Source organism: Molossus molossus, unplaced genomic scaffold, assembly GCF_014108415.1.
Source record: "Molossus molossus isolate mMolMol1 unplaced genomic scaffold, mMolMol1.p scaffold_m16_p_8, whole genome shotgun sequence".
Classification (NCBI taxonomy): Eukaryota; Metazoa; Chordata; class Mammalia; order Chiroptera; family Molossidae; genus Molossus; species Molossus molossus.
In genome coordinates this window covers 41,797,133-41,810,627 of record NW_023425402.1, presented here as the reverse complement: position 1 = coordinate 41,810,627, position 13,495 = coordinate 41,797,133, and the positions used below count along the sequence as shown (strand labels likewise).

The window sequence follows — 13,495 nt, the reverse complement described above, 5'->3', positions numbered from 1 at the left end:
TTCGGTCTTACAACATGAGCAGATTTTGCTTGACAATTCAGTGGGTTTTGTTTATGTATATTAAAAGAAGTAATGCTACAAAATATATAGTTTATTAGTCTTTTAATTATCTTGAATCGTTAACCATCCTTATTTTTATTGAAAATTAACAGAAAGCATAAGGGAACATCACCTTGAATAAGAATGGCAAAACTTGTCATAGTTGACAACAGTTTATCAGTCTTTTACTTGTCTTTAATTGTTAAGAATACATTTGTCTTTAAGTCTTTATTCTTTGTCTCCATTGAGTTTTGTTTGTTTCAGCTTTATAGTTATGAATTACTTTAATTTAGATTGCACTGCCTACTGTTCTTCTTGTCATCTCCTTTTCTTTTGTCTGGAGAAGATTTACCACAGAGAATACCGTGCTTTTGCCCACAGTTTTTCTCTTCTGCCTTTTTGTCCTGGCCGGTTTGGCTCAGCAGTTACAACGTTGGCCTGTGGACCAGAGAGTCCCGGGTTTGGTTCCCACTGTGGGCACGTACCTCAGTTGCAGTTTGTCCCCTACCCCGGTTGGAATTTTGTGGGTGGCAACCAGTCGATGTGTCTCTCTCATGTCGATGTTTCTCTCTCTCCTTCCTGCTCTATCTGAAGATAAATGCAAAAATGTTCTCGGGTGAGGATTTAAAAAAAAAATTATATAGTAATTTGGATTTTGTTCACATGGTTTGGTGTTAGCTTACTAGTGGATCCAACAGTGGATAGAATGTTCTTAATTCCTTCATCTTATCTCAAATAATATTTCTATTTTTGTGCAGAGTTGTAGAACTGGAAATTAACTGAGATCATTAAGCAGTTGATATTATTGCATGTATGAAAATATTTTCCATGTGATTAATTCTATTTCAATTATCAAGTAAGAATCAGTAAGGCAGATAAAGAAAATGCTTAATAGAAAATAGAATTCTCCAAAGATGAAGTAAAGAAATCTCAGATCGTATCTGACATATATTTCTTATGGTTTTAGGAGCTTCGGAAACCAAATCAATAAATTTTTATTATGTTCTTACTGTTTATAAAGCAATACAGTGGATGGAAAGAAGTGTAGGACATAGAATCCTTTTTTTTTTTGCATTTATCTTCAGATAGGGGGTAGGGGGAGAGAAACATCAACTGGTTGCCACCCACATGACCCCAAATGGGGCCAGGGACAAACTACAATCAAGGTACATGCCCTTAGCGCGAACCAAACCCAGGACTCTATGGTCCACAGGCCGACGCTCTAACCACTGAGCCAAATGGGCCAGGGCTGTCATATTAATTTTTTTTTATTTTTTTTTATTTTTATCCTCACCCGAGGACATTTTTCCATTTTTTGTTCAGGTAGAGTGGAGGGGGGCGGGAGGAACAGAGAGAGAGAGAGAGAAACATCAACGTGAAAGGGACACATCGAGTGGCTGCCACCCGCACAACCGACCAGGGCCGGGGACAAACTGCAGCCGAGGTATGCGCCCTTAGCGGGAACCGAACCCGGGTCTCTCAGGACCGCAGGCCGACGCTCTAACCGCTGAGCTAAACCGGCCAGGGCTGTCATATTAATTTTAGAGATAATAAATTGGAAATCAAATGTGACATCTTATTAGAGAGTTTCAGATAAGGCCTCCAGAAGATATAAGATTTGACTTGGGCCTAGAAAAAGTTCTGTGTATAGAAAAGAAAGAAATTATCCATATCTCTAAAATGAAAAAAAACCAAAAAAACCTCAAATCATGAGGCTAGAAATTTTGAATCTTATTCAATGCATTTTATTCCTTAAGTGGTTTTAAATACTAAGTGATAGAAATCTAGTTGAGCCAAAAATCACAGGTTTTCTAAGAGTTATTGGTGAACAAGATTTATTGTCATAATGATTCTTGGCTATGCCAGAGTCTTATAGTTACAAACGTGCTTATTCCTGTTAAATGTCCAACTTACTTGGCTTTATGTAAGAGTTGTTAGCTATCCCAATCAACATAGAATTTCCTCTATGAGGAAAAATACTTGTCTGTCTAGTATAACTGAGAGTCCATAAAGTGTTAGGCTATAATGGCAGAGTAGCTGGACTTCTACACAAAAAGTCTGTCTATGAACTTAAATGCATGTTTAACAACTTTTAGATATTTTTACTTGTTTTTCTTTTTCTTAAATTTAAGGACACCTTTTTCAAAACACACTTTAACTTAAAACCTCAATGTATAGAACCGATAAAAATCTGTGGATCTAACTCTGTGATGCAATCATAGTAATGATGGCCACTCAATAACTCTGTGTATAAAATAACTGTTAGATGTTATCTGACTTAACTTTGCAATTCTTCCACATACAAAACTTATTTTCTAGGTGTTCCTCTCTAACCTGTTTCACTCTAATCCTCATCTCAACAATGACAATTCTTTAGTTGTTTATACTGAAACCTTGGTATTTACCATTAATTCCTCTTTTTCCTCTCATATATACATCCAGTCCATCAGGGAATTATTGTGGCTCTTTCTTTTAAATATATTCAACACTTAACTGTTTTTCACCATTTCTGCTGTCACTAGTGTGAATTATTGCAGTAATATTCCATCTGTCTTTCTTCTCCCTTTTCTCCTAAAGTCTATTCTCTGAAGTAGGCATAGATAGACTTTTTTTTTTAACGCCATTTTATTTTATTTTTTAATTAATTTATTTTTGTTACAGATGTTTCTCCTTTTCCCCCCACTGATTCACCCTCCCTCTCCCTCCCGGCCCTGTCCCCAGCTTTGTTGTCCATGTTCATTGTTCATGCACACATGCATTTAAGTTCATAGACAGACTTTTTGTGTAGAAGTCCAGCTACTCTGCCATTATAGCCTAAGAGCAGCCACAGACAATACATAAATGAATGAGCATGGCTATGTTTTAATAAAATTTGATTTCTAGATAGCAGGCTGAGTGTGGACTATGGGCCATAATTTGAAAATATCTATTGTGATGCATACAGAGTGATCCTTTTAAAATGTTAAGTGAGCATGGCTGGTGTTGCTCAGTGCCTTGAGTGTTGGTCCCATGGACTGAGAGGTCCCAGTTCTATTCCTGGTCAGGGCACATGCCTGGGTTGCAGGCTTGATGCTCAATAGGGGGCGTGCAGGAGGCTAAAATTCTCCAGTAGATTCACATCACGTGTAGTAAATGCCAATCTTTTCCCCTCCCTTACTCTCCAAAGAGAGTCTTCCTGATGTGTTTGACTGAGAAACAGGAAGATATGATTAATGAAGAGGAAAATGGGTATTGAGTAGTATGTACCTGTTGCAAATAGTATCCTGTGACACCCCGTTATGACATTGTTTCTTTTAGTGAACTTGCGTTAACTCAGTGATAACTGCCTTCATTTTTAAAAAACACAAGAGAATAAAATTTAGAATCCTACATATAAACAATGAACCAAACATTTTAAATTAATTGCATGAAATTTCTCTGCTTATGAGTAATATTAGGTTTCAAAGTCCATTTTTCCTCAAAGGCAGTGGTTCTTAACCTGTGGGTCGCGACCCTTTCGCAGGGGTTACCTAAGACCATTGGAAAACACGTATTTCCGATGGTCTTAGGAACGGAGACACTGCTTCTCTATCTGTCTCCAGGGGGGTCTACCCACATGCAGATAGATATGCCCTCATACAACATGAGGAACTGTATTAAAAGGGTCACGGCTTTAGGAAGGTTGCGAACCACTGGTAAGGTAACAACATTCATACCATGATGGCCACTTATGGGGGACCAACAAAGTTAAAAAGGTTTTTCTCAGAGACCTAGTTTATTTTTAGCCACAAAAATAAAAAAGTACCTGGCTTGACAACATTTTGTTTGGAAAAAATCCAAAGAAAAATTTTGGGTTAGAAGCTAATTGTGAGCCAAGTGTGAGAAAAAGCTACTTTAAAAAGGAAAGAGGAGTATTCTTGGGCTTTTAGAAGTATAATGCCCAGCCATGGAAATAATTAGCCTTCTGTGTCTTGCACTAATTAGCTCATATGAGAATATCTTTCTTACTTATTACTAACACGCTGTAACTAGGATTTCAAAAAACAAAACTCAAATATGCTTTGGTTTGTTACATGGAAAGTTTATAAAACTGATTGGACTTTGAGAGAAAGGGAGACTACACAGGGCCTATACTTTGGTGTTTATGGAAATATCTTGTAACTTAGTTTTGTTGCATGTTTGTAGGTTTTGGATTATCTAGTTCTTTTTTTTTCTTTGTCTTTTTCCTATATTGATTTTAGAGAGAGGAAAGGAGAGGTAGAGAGAGATAGAAACATCGATGAGGGAGAACATTGATTAGCTGCCTCCTGCATGCCCCCCACTGGGGATTTGGCCCACAACCTGGGCATGTGCCCTGACTGGGAACTGAACCGGCGAACTCTTGGTGCATGGGTTGATGCTCAACCACTTTGCCACACTGGCCGGGCTCTAGTTCTTTTTTGTATGCAGTGATTTGGAGAGATTGAATACTATATTGCCATCACTGCCATCTTTCACAGACTAGGTTTTTAATACCTAAAGAATATACATTGTTGTATAGTGATTTCCTTCTCTTTATTTAACTACCTTTATATAATAATTTTAAAAGACAGATTATAGATGAATGTTTTTATGATAACATTATTTTAAATGTTCTAAACCTTAGAGATTGGCTGTTGGAGAACTAACAGAAAATGGATTGACATTAGAAGAATGGTTGCCTTCAACATGGATTACAGATACTATTCCCCGAAGATGTCCATTTGTACCACAGATGGGTGATGAGGTATGTTTAAACTTTGCAAAACATCCTTTACTTGTTTCTTCTAAGTTACTTCAAACCTTATTATAGGTCTAACAACAGAACTCTGGAAGATTGCAGCAGTTTCATAAAGTATTTCATTCTAGATGTCTGTAGCTATGTATGGAAAAAGTAAAATTAAGAGGGAAGCACTAATAATCATCTTTTTTGAGACTGCTGTAGACATTGTAATTATAAATCTAAATACTATAAAAATGGAAATTTTGTTGGCATTTTAAAAACTAGTGTGTATTTTTTAATAAGAGGGTTTTGTCGCCAGTTTTCTTTCTTTAATTAAATTATATTACTTTTTCTTAGCTTAATACTGAAATATATATAGTTATATTAAAGAAATGGAAATATAGCATTTTATTTTCATTTAATTTTATTTCATAAGTGTTTTATTTAAATACAGTGTTCATAATTTATGTATTAGGTTTTTAAAAAGTACTGTTATTACCCTGGCCGGTTTGGTTCAGTGGTTAGAGTGTTGGCCCTTGGACCAAAGAGTCACAAGTTCCTTTCTGGTCAGGGGCATATAGCTCGATTGAGGTTTGGTCCCTGGTCCTGGTCGTGGTTATGTGGGAGGCAAACAGTCGGTGTTTCTCTCTCTCCCTCTCTCTATCACGTCCATGTCTGTCTGTCTCTCTCTTCCCTTCCTTCCCACTCTATCTGAAGATAAATGGAAAAATATCCCCGGTGAGGATTTAAAAAAAAAACTGTTATCTTAGAATAAGAAATATTTTATTTTATTTTATTTTTTTTTTTTTTTATCCTCACCCGAGGACACTTTTTCATTCTTTGTTCAGATAGAGCAGGAGGGAGAGAGAGAGAGAAACATCGATGTGAAAGGGACACATCGAGTGGCTGCCACCCGCACGACCAACCAGGGCCGGGGACAAACTGCAACCGAGGTACATGCCCTTAGCGGGAACCGAACCCGGGTCTCTCCGGACCGCAGGCCAACGCTCTAACCGCTGAGCCAAACCGGCCAGGGCAAGAAATATTTTATTTTTAAGAAAATGTGATTGACCATCATTTGACTATGTACTTTGGACTGGTTTCCCACTCAGAGGTTTATATCTCCTTGAATAAGTTAAAAGACAGGGTTATCAGGCGTCCAGTAGATGAACAGTAAGAAATCAGGAATTAAAACTGGCTTCTTTAGCAAAGCATGCTAATTAGCTATAGAAAGTGGCAGATGGCAGTTGACAGTAAAAGATGAAAACAAGAACTTTATAATGCAAGAGTAACTCTAACGAAGTCTGAAATAATTCATGTAGAGACCCTACTTGCCTAAGAAGTCTTGAAGAGCACAGAACATTACTACATTGTTGTGATTTAGTACAGTGATAGATCCTAACAAATCTTGCCAGATCAAGAAAATGCTTAATTGTATTATATTTAATATACTATTTCAAGGTGGTCAGAAAGTGTGTAATTGCTTGTTGAATAATTTTCTATCAAAATGTTCTAATTGTCTTTTTAGTTGTTGGTACTTAAATAGGTTAAGTCCTCATCATTCAGCACCATTTGTTCATACAAAGTTTCAGACAACTAAATAATGACATCAATGAGTGTACTGAAAGTATGTAGAATAATGTATGTCCCAAAATGTTACTAAAAACTTAATAACATTTAAAAAATTTTTATTTTAATAAGTTCTATTTTTTAGTAGTGGGAAGAATTTTTGGTATCAAACTAGTGTGTTCAAGTACCTGTTCTACAGGATGGTAGTGAAGAGTCACTTAAATTTGACCTTCATAAAATGAGGATAAATAGATGCCTGTTTTTATAAGGATAAAATATATATGTGAGAATACATTTTTCACTTTCATGTTCTGCATATGTATAAAACTACTTGCTGCAAAACAGAGAACAATAAACTAATCATGATCCCTAGTTACAGATTTGTAATGTAACATAGAATAACTTATTTTGAATCCAAAAATAAAATGGTGAAACCAAAAATAACTACTCTTCTTAAGCTCTTCGTCTGTAACCAAAGTAATATTATTTTGAACACTTTGGTTCTGATTAAGTGACATTATATAAAACAATGCACAGAGATTACACGACAAGGATTCATCTGTTGAGGATGAGCTGTTTAACAAAATGTTTCATATTGAATTCTCAGTGTTAAGGATTGCCATTACAGACCCAGCTCTTGTAAGAGCCAGGTGAATCACAGCACATGACACTGCCACTGAGGGAACCCTATCGTCAGGCTACCTGAAAATTTCATTGAAATATGTATACAATAAATTGTGTTCATTTTTTAAAATTTAGTTTAAAAAAAAGGAACAAAAACTTGAGGAAAAGAAGTGAAAAAATAATAGAATATTAGATAACTTGAAAGAACATTAAATTTTTGCATTTTTGGTTAAAGGAAACTCATTCAGGTTTTAAAATTGTGACTCTGTTTACTCTTTAGGTTTATTATTTCCGGCAAGGACATGAAGCATATGTTGAAATGGCCCGGAAAAATAAAATTTATAGTATCAATCCAAAAAAACAGCCATGGCATAAAATGGAACTACGGGTATGGTCTTTATTATTTAATGGCTCCAAAATATGTAATTATGGAATATTTATGGAAAAACTTGTATTGTTAATAATTTTACTATAAGAAACTGTCATTAAGAACAATTCTGGGGAGTAAGAGAGTGTTTAACATTCTAAAAAACAAGATTAACTGAATTTGTATACTCTGATAGTTTATAAATTGGGTACAAAATACAATTATAATGAACATTACACAACACTAATGTCTAAGGTAAACTTTATGTTTGTAAATTTGATAAGTATTTCTAGATTTATCAACAGTAGTTCAAAAATACTTAGAGGTCTAAATCTCTAAGTGTTGGAAAACTCTTATGTTAAAGTTTTCTTTCTTTTTTCTCTACTGTTTAAAATTTAAATATAATTTGCATACTATATAGTATACAGATCTTAAGTATATACCTCAATGAATTTTTACATATACACACAGAGCAATTACCTAGCTCAAGATCAAAATGAAGAAATACTTTCTTGTTATGTTTAGCAGTTTATTTTATTTATTTTGTGAAGATGGTTTCTTATTTTCTGTATCTTCCTCAGGAACAAGAACTGATGAAAATAGTTGGCATAAAGTATGAAGTGGGATTACCTACCCTTTGCTGCCTTAAACTTGCTTTTCTGGATCCTGATACTGGTAAACTGACCGGCGGATCATTTACCATGAAGTAAGGACTGTTGAAAAAGGCAATGGTTTCTTAGTATTGTAGATTGTTTCTCAAGATTCAGATAAATTTAAACATCTCTTAGATATTTTTAGGTATGTGACCTAATCAGTTTGTTTCTGTTTGTAATTAGATACCATGATATGCCTGATGTTATAGATTTCCTAGTCTTGAGACAACAGTTTGACGACGCAAAATACAGGCGGTGGAATATAGGTGGGTAATTTCAGAAACCATAGGTGTTTGTTTTTAATCTAGTAAGTACTTTAGTGTTTTTCATAATTTAGGAAAAGATAGTAAATAAATTGTCTTGCCATTTCTGGGAATATTAATAGCAAAATACAATAATACTATGTTAAGTACTTTCAAGTTTTGTTATGAAAGTAGTTTTAATCTAGTTGATGCTGAAAGTCAGCATTTTTTTCTCTTATATTTGCTAACTTATAAGATTGTTTATAGCTAGTCCTTTAGCTATTTTATGTGTTGATTTAAATTTTTATTTATTGATTGATTTTAGAGAGAGGAAGGGAGAGGGAGAGAGAGAGAGAAACATTGATGAGAGAGAACATTGATTGGCCACCTCCTGCATGCCACCCCCCATTGAGGAGCTGGCCCACAACCTGGGCTTGTGCCCTGATTAGGAATCGAACCAGCGACCTTTTGGTGCATGGGTCAGTGCACAACCACTGAGCCACACTGGCTGGGCTTGACTTAAATTTTTATTTAAAAATGTAAATAACAATTTAAAAGTGAAGCTAAAGAAATCTTCCAGGTCAAAATGTTTAATAATAATTTGGACTGGGACTAAAGCTAAACTGACATTTTTTTTCTTTGTTTAACTGTGTTATATAATCTTCAAAAATTAATACTGTAATCAAGACTCAAAGAAATTTTAAAATCCTTAAAAGTTTCTGGGCATTTAAAATGCATTAATTTACTTAAAAAAAGATAGTGCTGTTCATTAGGGTATTTAATCTTTTAAAGATTTCAAACAGGGACACTCTTTGTCATCTTGGAGTGAGCTGTGGTACATATATAGCATAATATGGTTTGAAGAAGCACATTAATTGATACATCAGTTCATCTCTCCTTCAGTGCCATTGGCATGATGATTTATCTTTGGGCTTGATAAACTTGGGTATTTATATGTATTCTCTAAAAAGAAAAATTAGGAAAATGTGGGTTATCAAAATTAGGGTCACGGGAATTACCAAAAAACAATTATGTATCATTTCTCTGGAATCTTTGAAAGATGTGTTTCATAAAAGTAGTAAACCAAAATAGAGAAAGACATGGAATTCCCACGGGAGACAGGAAATTTTTTTCAGAACAGGAAAGAGCAAAAAGGAATTCCCAAGTAACTGCAAAAGTCTAAGAATAGCATCTGTCTAGCAAGCCTATAAAACAACCAGACCAGAAGATACTGTCCCCCAAGAGTGAAGTCTTCAAAGGGTAAAAATGGAACTGATAAATTATCTAACATGCTTGACTTTGTGGGAAATTATATTGAAGAGTGTTTTGAGAAAACTAACCATTAAAAAAATGAAACAATTATACAAAATACAAGAAAGTAATTGTGTGCAAGTTGGCTTAGCAAACAATATTTACATAGTCATGGTACAAACTGAATATGGATTAAATAAAATGCACATACCTTTTATTTACAGTTGTTTGGATAGAGGTCAGTACTTAATGTCAAAAATTGATGAGTGAAGAAATAGCTCTATACTGATTCGTTAGAAATTTGTAAGTAAATTTCACGAAATAAGAGTTAAAAGTTTTCTTGGTTTTGGTTATAATTTTATGCATTTGATTTTTTAAAATTATTTGCATGTGTTACTTGATATGATAAATTTTATTTTTTTAAGGACATGCATCTGCCAATAAATTGCAGAACAAATATTCATGTCCACAGATATTACAGAAATGAGCTGATAACCTAAGCAAAGAAATATGGCAGGCATTGGAGAAATCAAAGAGAGATTTCAAATGGATGTACATCAGAATTTTCTCATTTGGCTCTTAGCATCTACTCCCCCGCCCCCAATATTTTATAGATTAATATTTCATCTAAAGTTAGTACTAATTGTTATTTCTGAAGATACCGTAGTACCCACTCTTTGTCCACAGGGGATGTGTTTTAAGACTCTTAATAGAGTCTGGCCAGTGTGGTTCAGTGGTTGAACATCAAACCATGCAGCAAGAGGTCTCTGGTTTGATTCCTAGTCGGGTTTCGGGCTTGATACCCAGTGAGGGGTGTGCAGGAGGCGGCCAGTCAATGTTCTGTCTATCTCTCCTTCTTCCTTCCTCTCTCTCTAAAATCAGTAAAGGAAAAAAGACTCCCAATGGATGCCTGAAACTGCAGATAGTACCGAACTTTTTATGTAGTTGTTTTTTTTCTATACATATATACTATGGTAAAGTTTAATTTATAAATTAGGCACAATAAGAGAATAACAACAATAAATAATAGAACAATAGAACAATATACTGTAATAAAAGTACATTTGGTTGGTTCTTCCCCCTCTAACCGGTGGTTAGCTTATATAGTATGGATATGGTGGACAAAGGGATGATTTATGTCCCAGGCAGGAAGGTGTGGCATAGGATGTCACATGTTACTCAGAGCGGTACACAATTTAAAACTTAAAGATTGTTTGTTTCAGGAATTTTCCACTTAGTATTTTCAGACTGTTGTTGACCACGGGTAACTGAAATAAAGGGAAAAAAACTGTAGATGTGGGGGTGATAGGGCTGTACTGTATATATATCTATATACCAACTGCTATTTAAAATTATATCAATTGTAATTACTTTAGCCTGTCGTCAGAAATGTTTAATATAGTGGATTCAATTCCTTGTTTAACTTCATTGTTATCACCTTACTGTGTAGTTCATTTGATTAGGCATATATTGTTCAGTTCCTTCTCTTTAGAATGATGTCAACAGTCTTAGTTGTTTTTCTTTAGAATAATGTCATCAGTCTATGTAGGACCATAAGAAATAGCTGTGTGAAACTCATTAGATTTACTATAAGGTGGTGGTGTCAAGAATGCTGTTTATTACCCTGACTGGGTGGCTCAGTTGGTTGGAGCGTTGTCCCGTACACCAAAAAGAGAAAAAGGTTGCCAGTTTGATTCCCACTCAGGGCACATAACCTAGGTTGCGGATTTGATACCCAGTCAGGGCACATACAGGAGGCAACTGATAGATGTTTCTTCTTTCTCTTAAAAAAACAACAACATATATATATCTCCTTGAGTGAGGATAAAAAAAAATAGTGCTGTTTATTAAATTATATAGTAGCTTCTCACTAAGATTAGTATGACTAATATGCATCTGAGGAGCTATTAGAGATTCAAATCTAGTAATAGGTCATATTTCCCTCTTATATTGGCTATTAGAATGCTTGAACCTAAACTTGTATCACAGTGCATCCCCACTCTAAGATTACACACACACACACACACACCCCTCAACATGTGATTGTTCTATTAATGGACTCCTTGTTCCAGTTTTCTTTTTTATCATTAAATTTCTTTTCTCTTGTTTTTAAATTTTTTAACTCATCTTTTAACTTCTTTCTGATAAAAAATGAGAACGTATACAAATACTAATTACTTTGTTCAAAGTCACATGGATAAGTTACTTGAACTCGGGTATTTTAGACCCTAACCTATCTCCTGGAGAAAATTCATTAAGGACTAAAGTGATATGAAAGCCTAGGAAGGGGAAAACATGGCAAAAAGGAAGAGAGTGGTTTATATTTTCCATATGACATAGAGGGAAGCTGAGAAGATAATGTATTAGGTCTGGGGAAAGCAGTTTCTCTACTATGCAATTGGGTAAGGAAGGAAAGGGACTCAGTCTGTTTTACAACGATTAGTTGTTTTTGTTTCTTTTTCAATTTTTTTATAGAATGCTCTGCATGAATGTTATAGCTCAAGAGTAATTGAGATAAAGGAAGGCAGTTTGGATTTTTGTTCTGGTTTTGTTGTTTTTAGGCTGGAATCTTAAATGTTGGTTAGAGGAACTTGGCTATAGAAAATAAGAAGTTAAAGATAGACTATAAACATTTGTTAAATAGAAATTATGAAACTGTATGTTTATTTGAATGAAAAGTTTTGATATAGTCCTCCTGATGAATTAAAAATGCTAAATTGTTAAAAATGCTTAAGGTAAGAATTAATTTCTTTTTACCCTAATAAAATGTAAGAAATGATACTGGGAAACTGGTAAGTCACACTTCAGGTGTACTTATTAAATAACTTTCCCCCCAATATTGCCTATTTATTTACTTAGTTAAGTTGAAGTTTGTAGGTCACTTTTTGTATATATCTTCTGAAATCATACAGGCAGTTTAAGTATCTTGAGTGTATACTTTGGGATAAAGGAGCAACAACCAACAATAGCAGCTTTATAGTTCAGACTAATAAGATGGCTTTTGTTCTTGTCCAGGTGATCGTTTCAGATCAGTCATAGATGACGCCTGGTGGTTTGGAACAATTGAAAGCCAGGAACCTCTTCAACATGAGTACCCTGATAGTTTGTTTCAGTGCTATAATGTTTGGTAAGGAAGTATTTGTTGTATTTTAGTTCAACCTCACTTGCTTCGATTATTTTCCCCATCTGTTAATAAAGTGATAGAGATACTTCTTTTAAACACTGAAGCAGTTATTTTTATGATGTGATTTTATTTTAAAAATTGCATTACAGTATTTAGATTTTTTAATAACAGAATTTTTCTTCCTTTAAGCTGGGATAATGGCGATACAGAAAAGATGAGTCCTTGGGATATGGAGCTTATACCTAATAATGGTAAGTGTATGTTAGACTTTTTTGTATGTATATTATGGGATTAATTTCTTAAGTAAGATGTCTAATTTGCTAATTTGCTATTGCATAGGGTTGTTAGGAAAATCAAATAGAAAATATTTATTCATCAAATATTTATTGCACAAGGGCATATGGCCTGACACATAGCCTGGGGTTTGAGAGTTAGCCTTAGGCAGTGAGTATGCTACCTTCCTGGAACTAAAAAAACGCCAGTGTATCTATATCCTGGAGATTGTATTTTCTTTCTACCTCATTACCTATCTTTGTTTCAATTTAAAAAAAACACACATTACTGTATGTGCATAAAAGTGTTTAAAAGGATATATATTCTAGATTATTAATAAGGATCATTTATGAAGGGTGAAAATATAAGGATGTCCATAAATTATTTGTAACATTCTGTATCATTCAATTTAAAAATAATAATATTACTTTTAGTATTAGATAAGATTAAAGATTTTAAAAAAACAAAAAGGAAAAAATATGACTTGTGACATAGTACAAATAATTATTTATAACTATTCACTAGTTACTGTATTCTAAGAAGTCAGAGGAAAAAAAGATAACTTTGGAAAAAGTGAACCCAATCTGGTAAACTTTATAAATGAGAAAATAGTCACGCTGCTTAGTCCAAGAC

At 34.3% G+C, this 13,495-nt stretch overlaps 1 protein-coding gene across 7 annotated transcripts in view; it reads left to right on the top strand.

Annotated features, from left to right (window-relative positions):
* LOC118621189 (pleckstrin homology domain interacting protein) overlaps positions 1 to 13,495 on the top strand; it is a 145,533-nt gene that overhangs the window by 102,434 nt on the left and 29,604 nt on the right. For all 7 annotated transcript variants that reach the window (XR_004957647.1, XM_036248525.1, XM_036248522.1 and 4 more), the window contains 6 exons: positions 4,664 to 4,783; positions 7,233 to 7,340; positions 7,901 to 8,025; positions 8,156 to 8,238; positions 12,481 to 12,592; positions 12,779 to 12,840. Coding sequence is in view for 6 of the 7 variants with exons in the window: in XM_036248525.1 (XP_036104418.1) it covers positions 4,664 to 4,783; positions 7,233 to 7,340; positions 7,901 to 8,025; positions 8,156 to 8,238; positions 12,481 to 12,592; positions 12,779 to 12,840 (610 nt within the window). In the remaining variant the exon portion in view is untranslated. The remainder of the gene's footprint in view (positions 1 to 4,663; positions 4,784 to 7,232; positions 7,341 to 7,900; positions 8,026 to 8,155; positions 8,239 to 12,480; positions 12,593 to 12,778; positions 12,841 to 13,495) is intronic.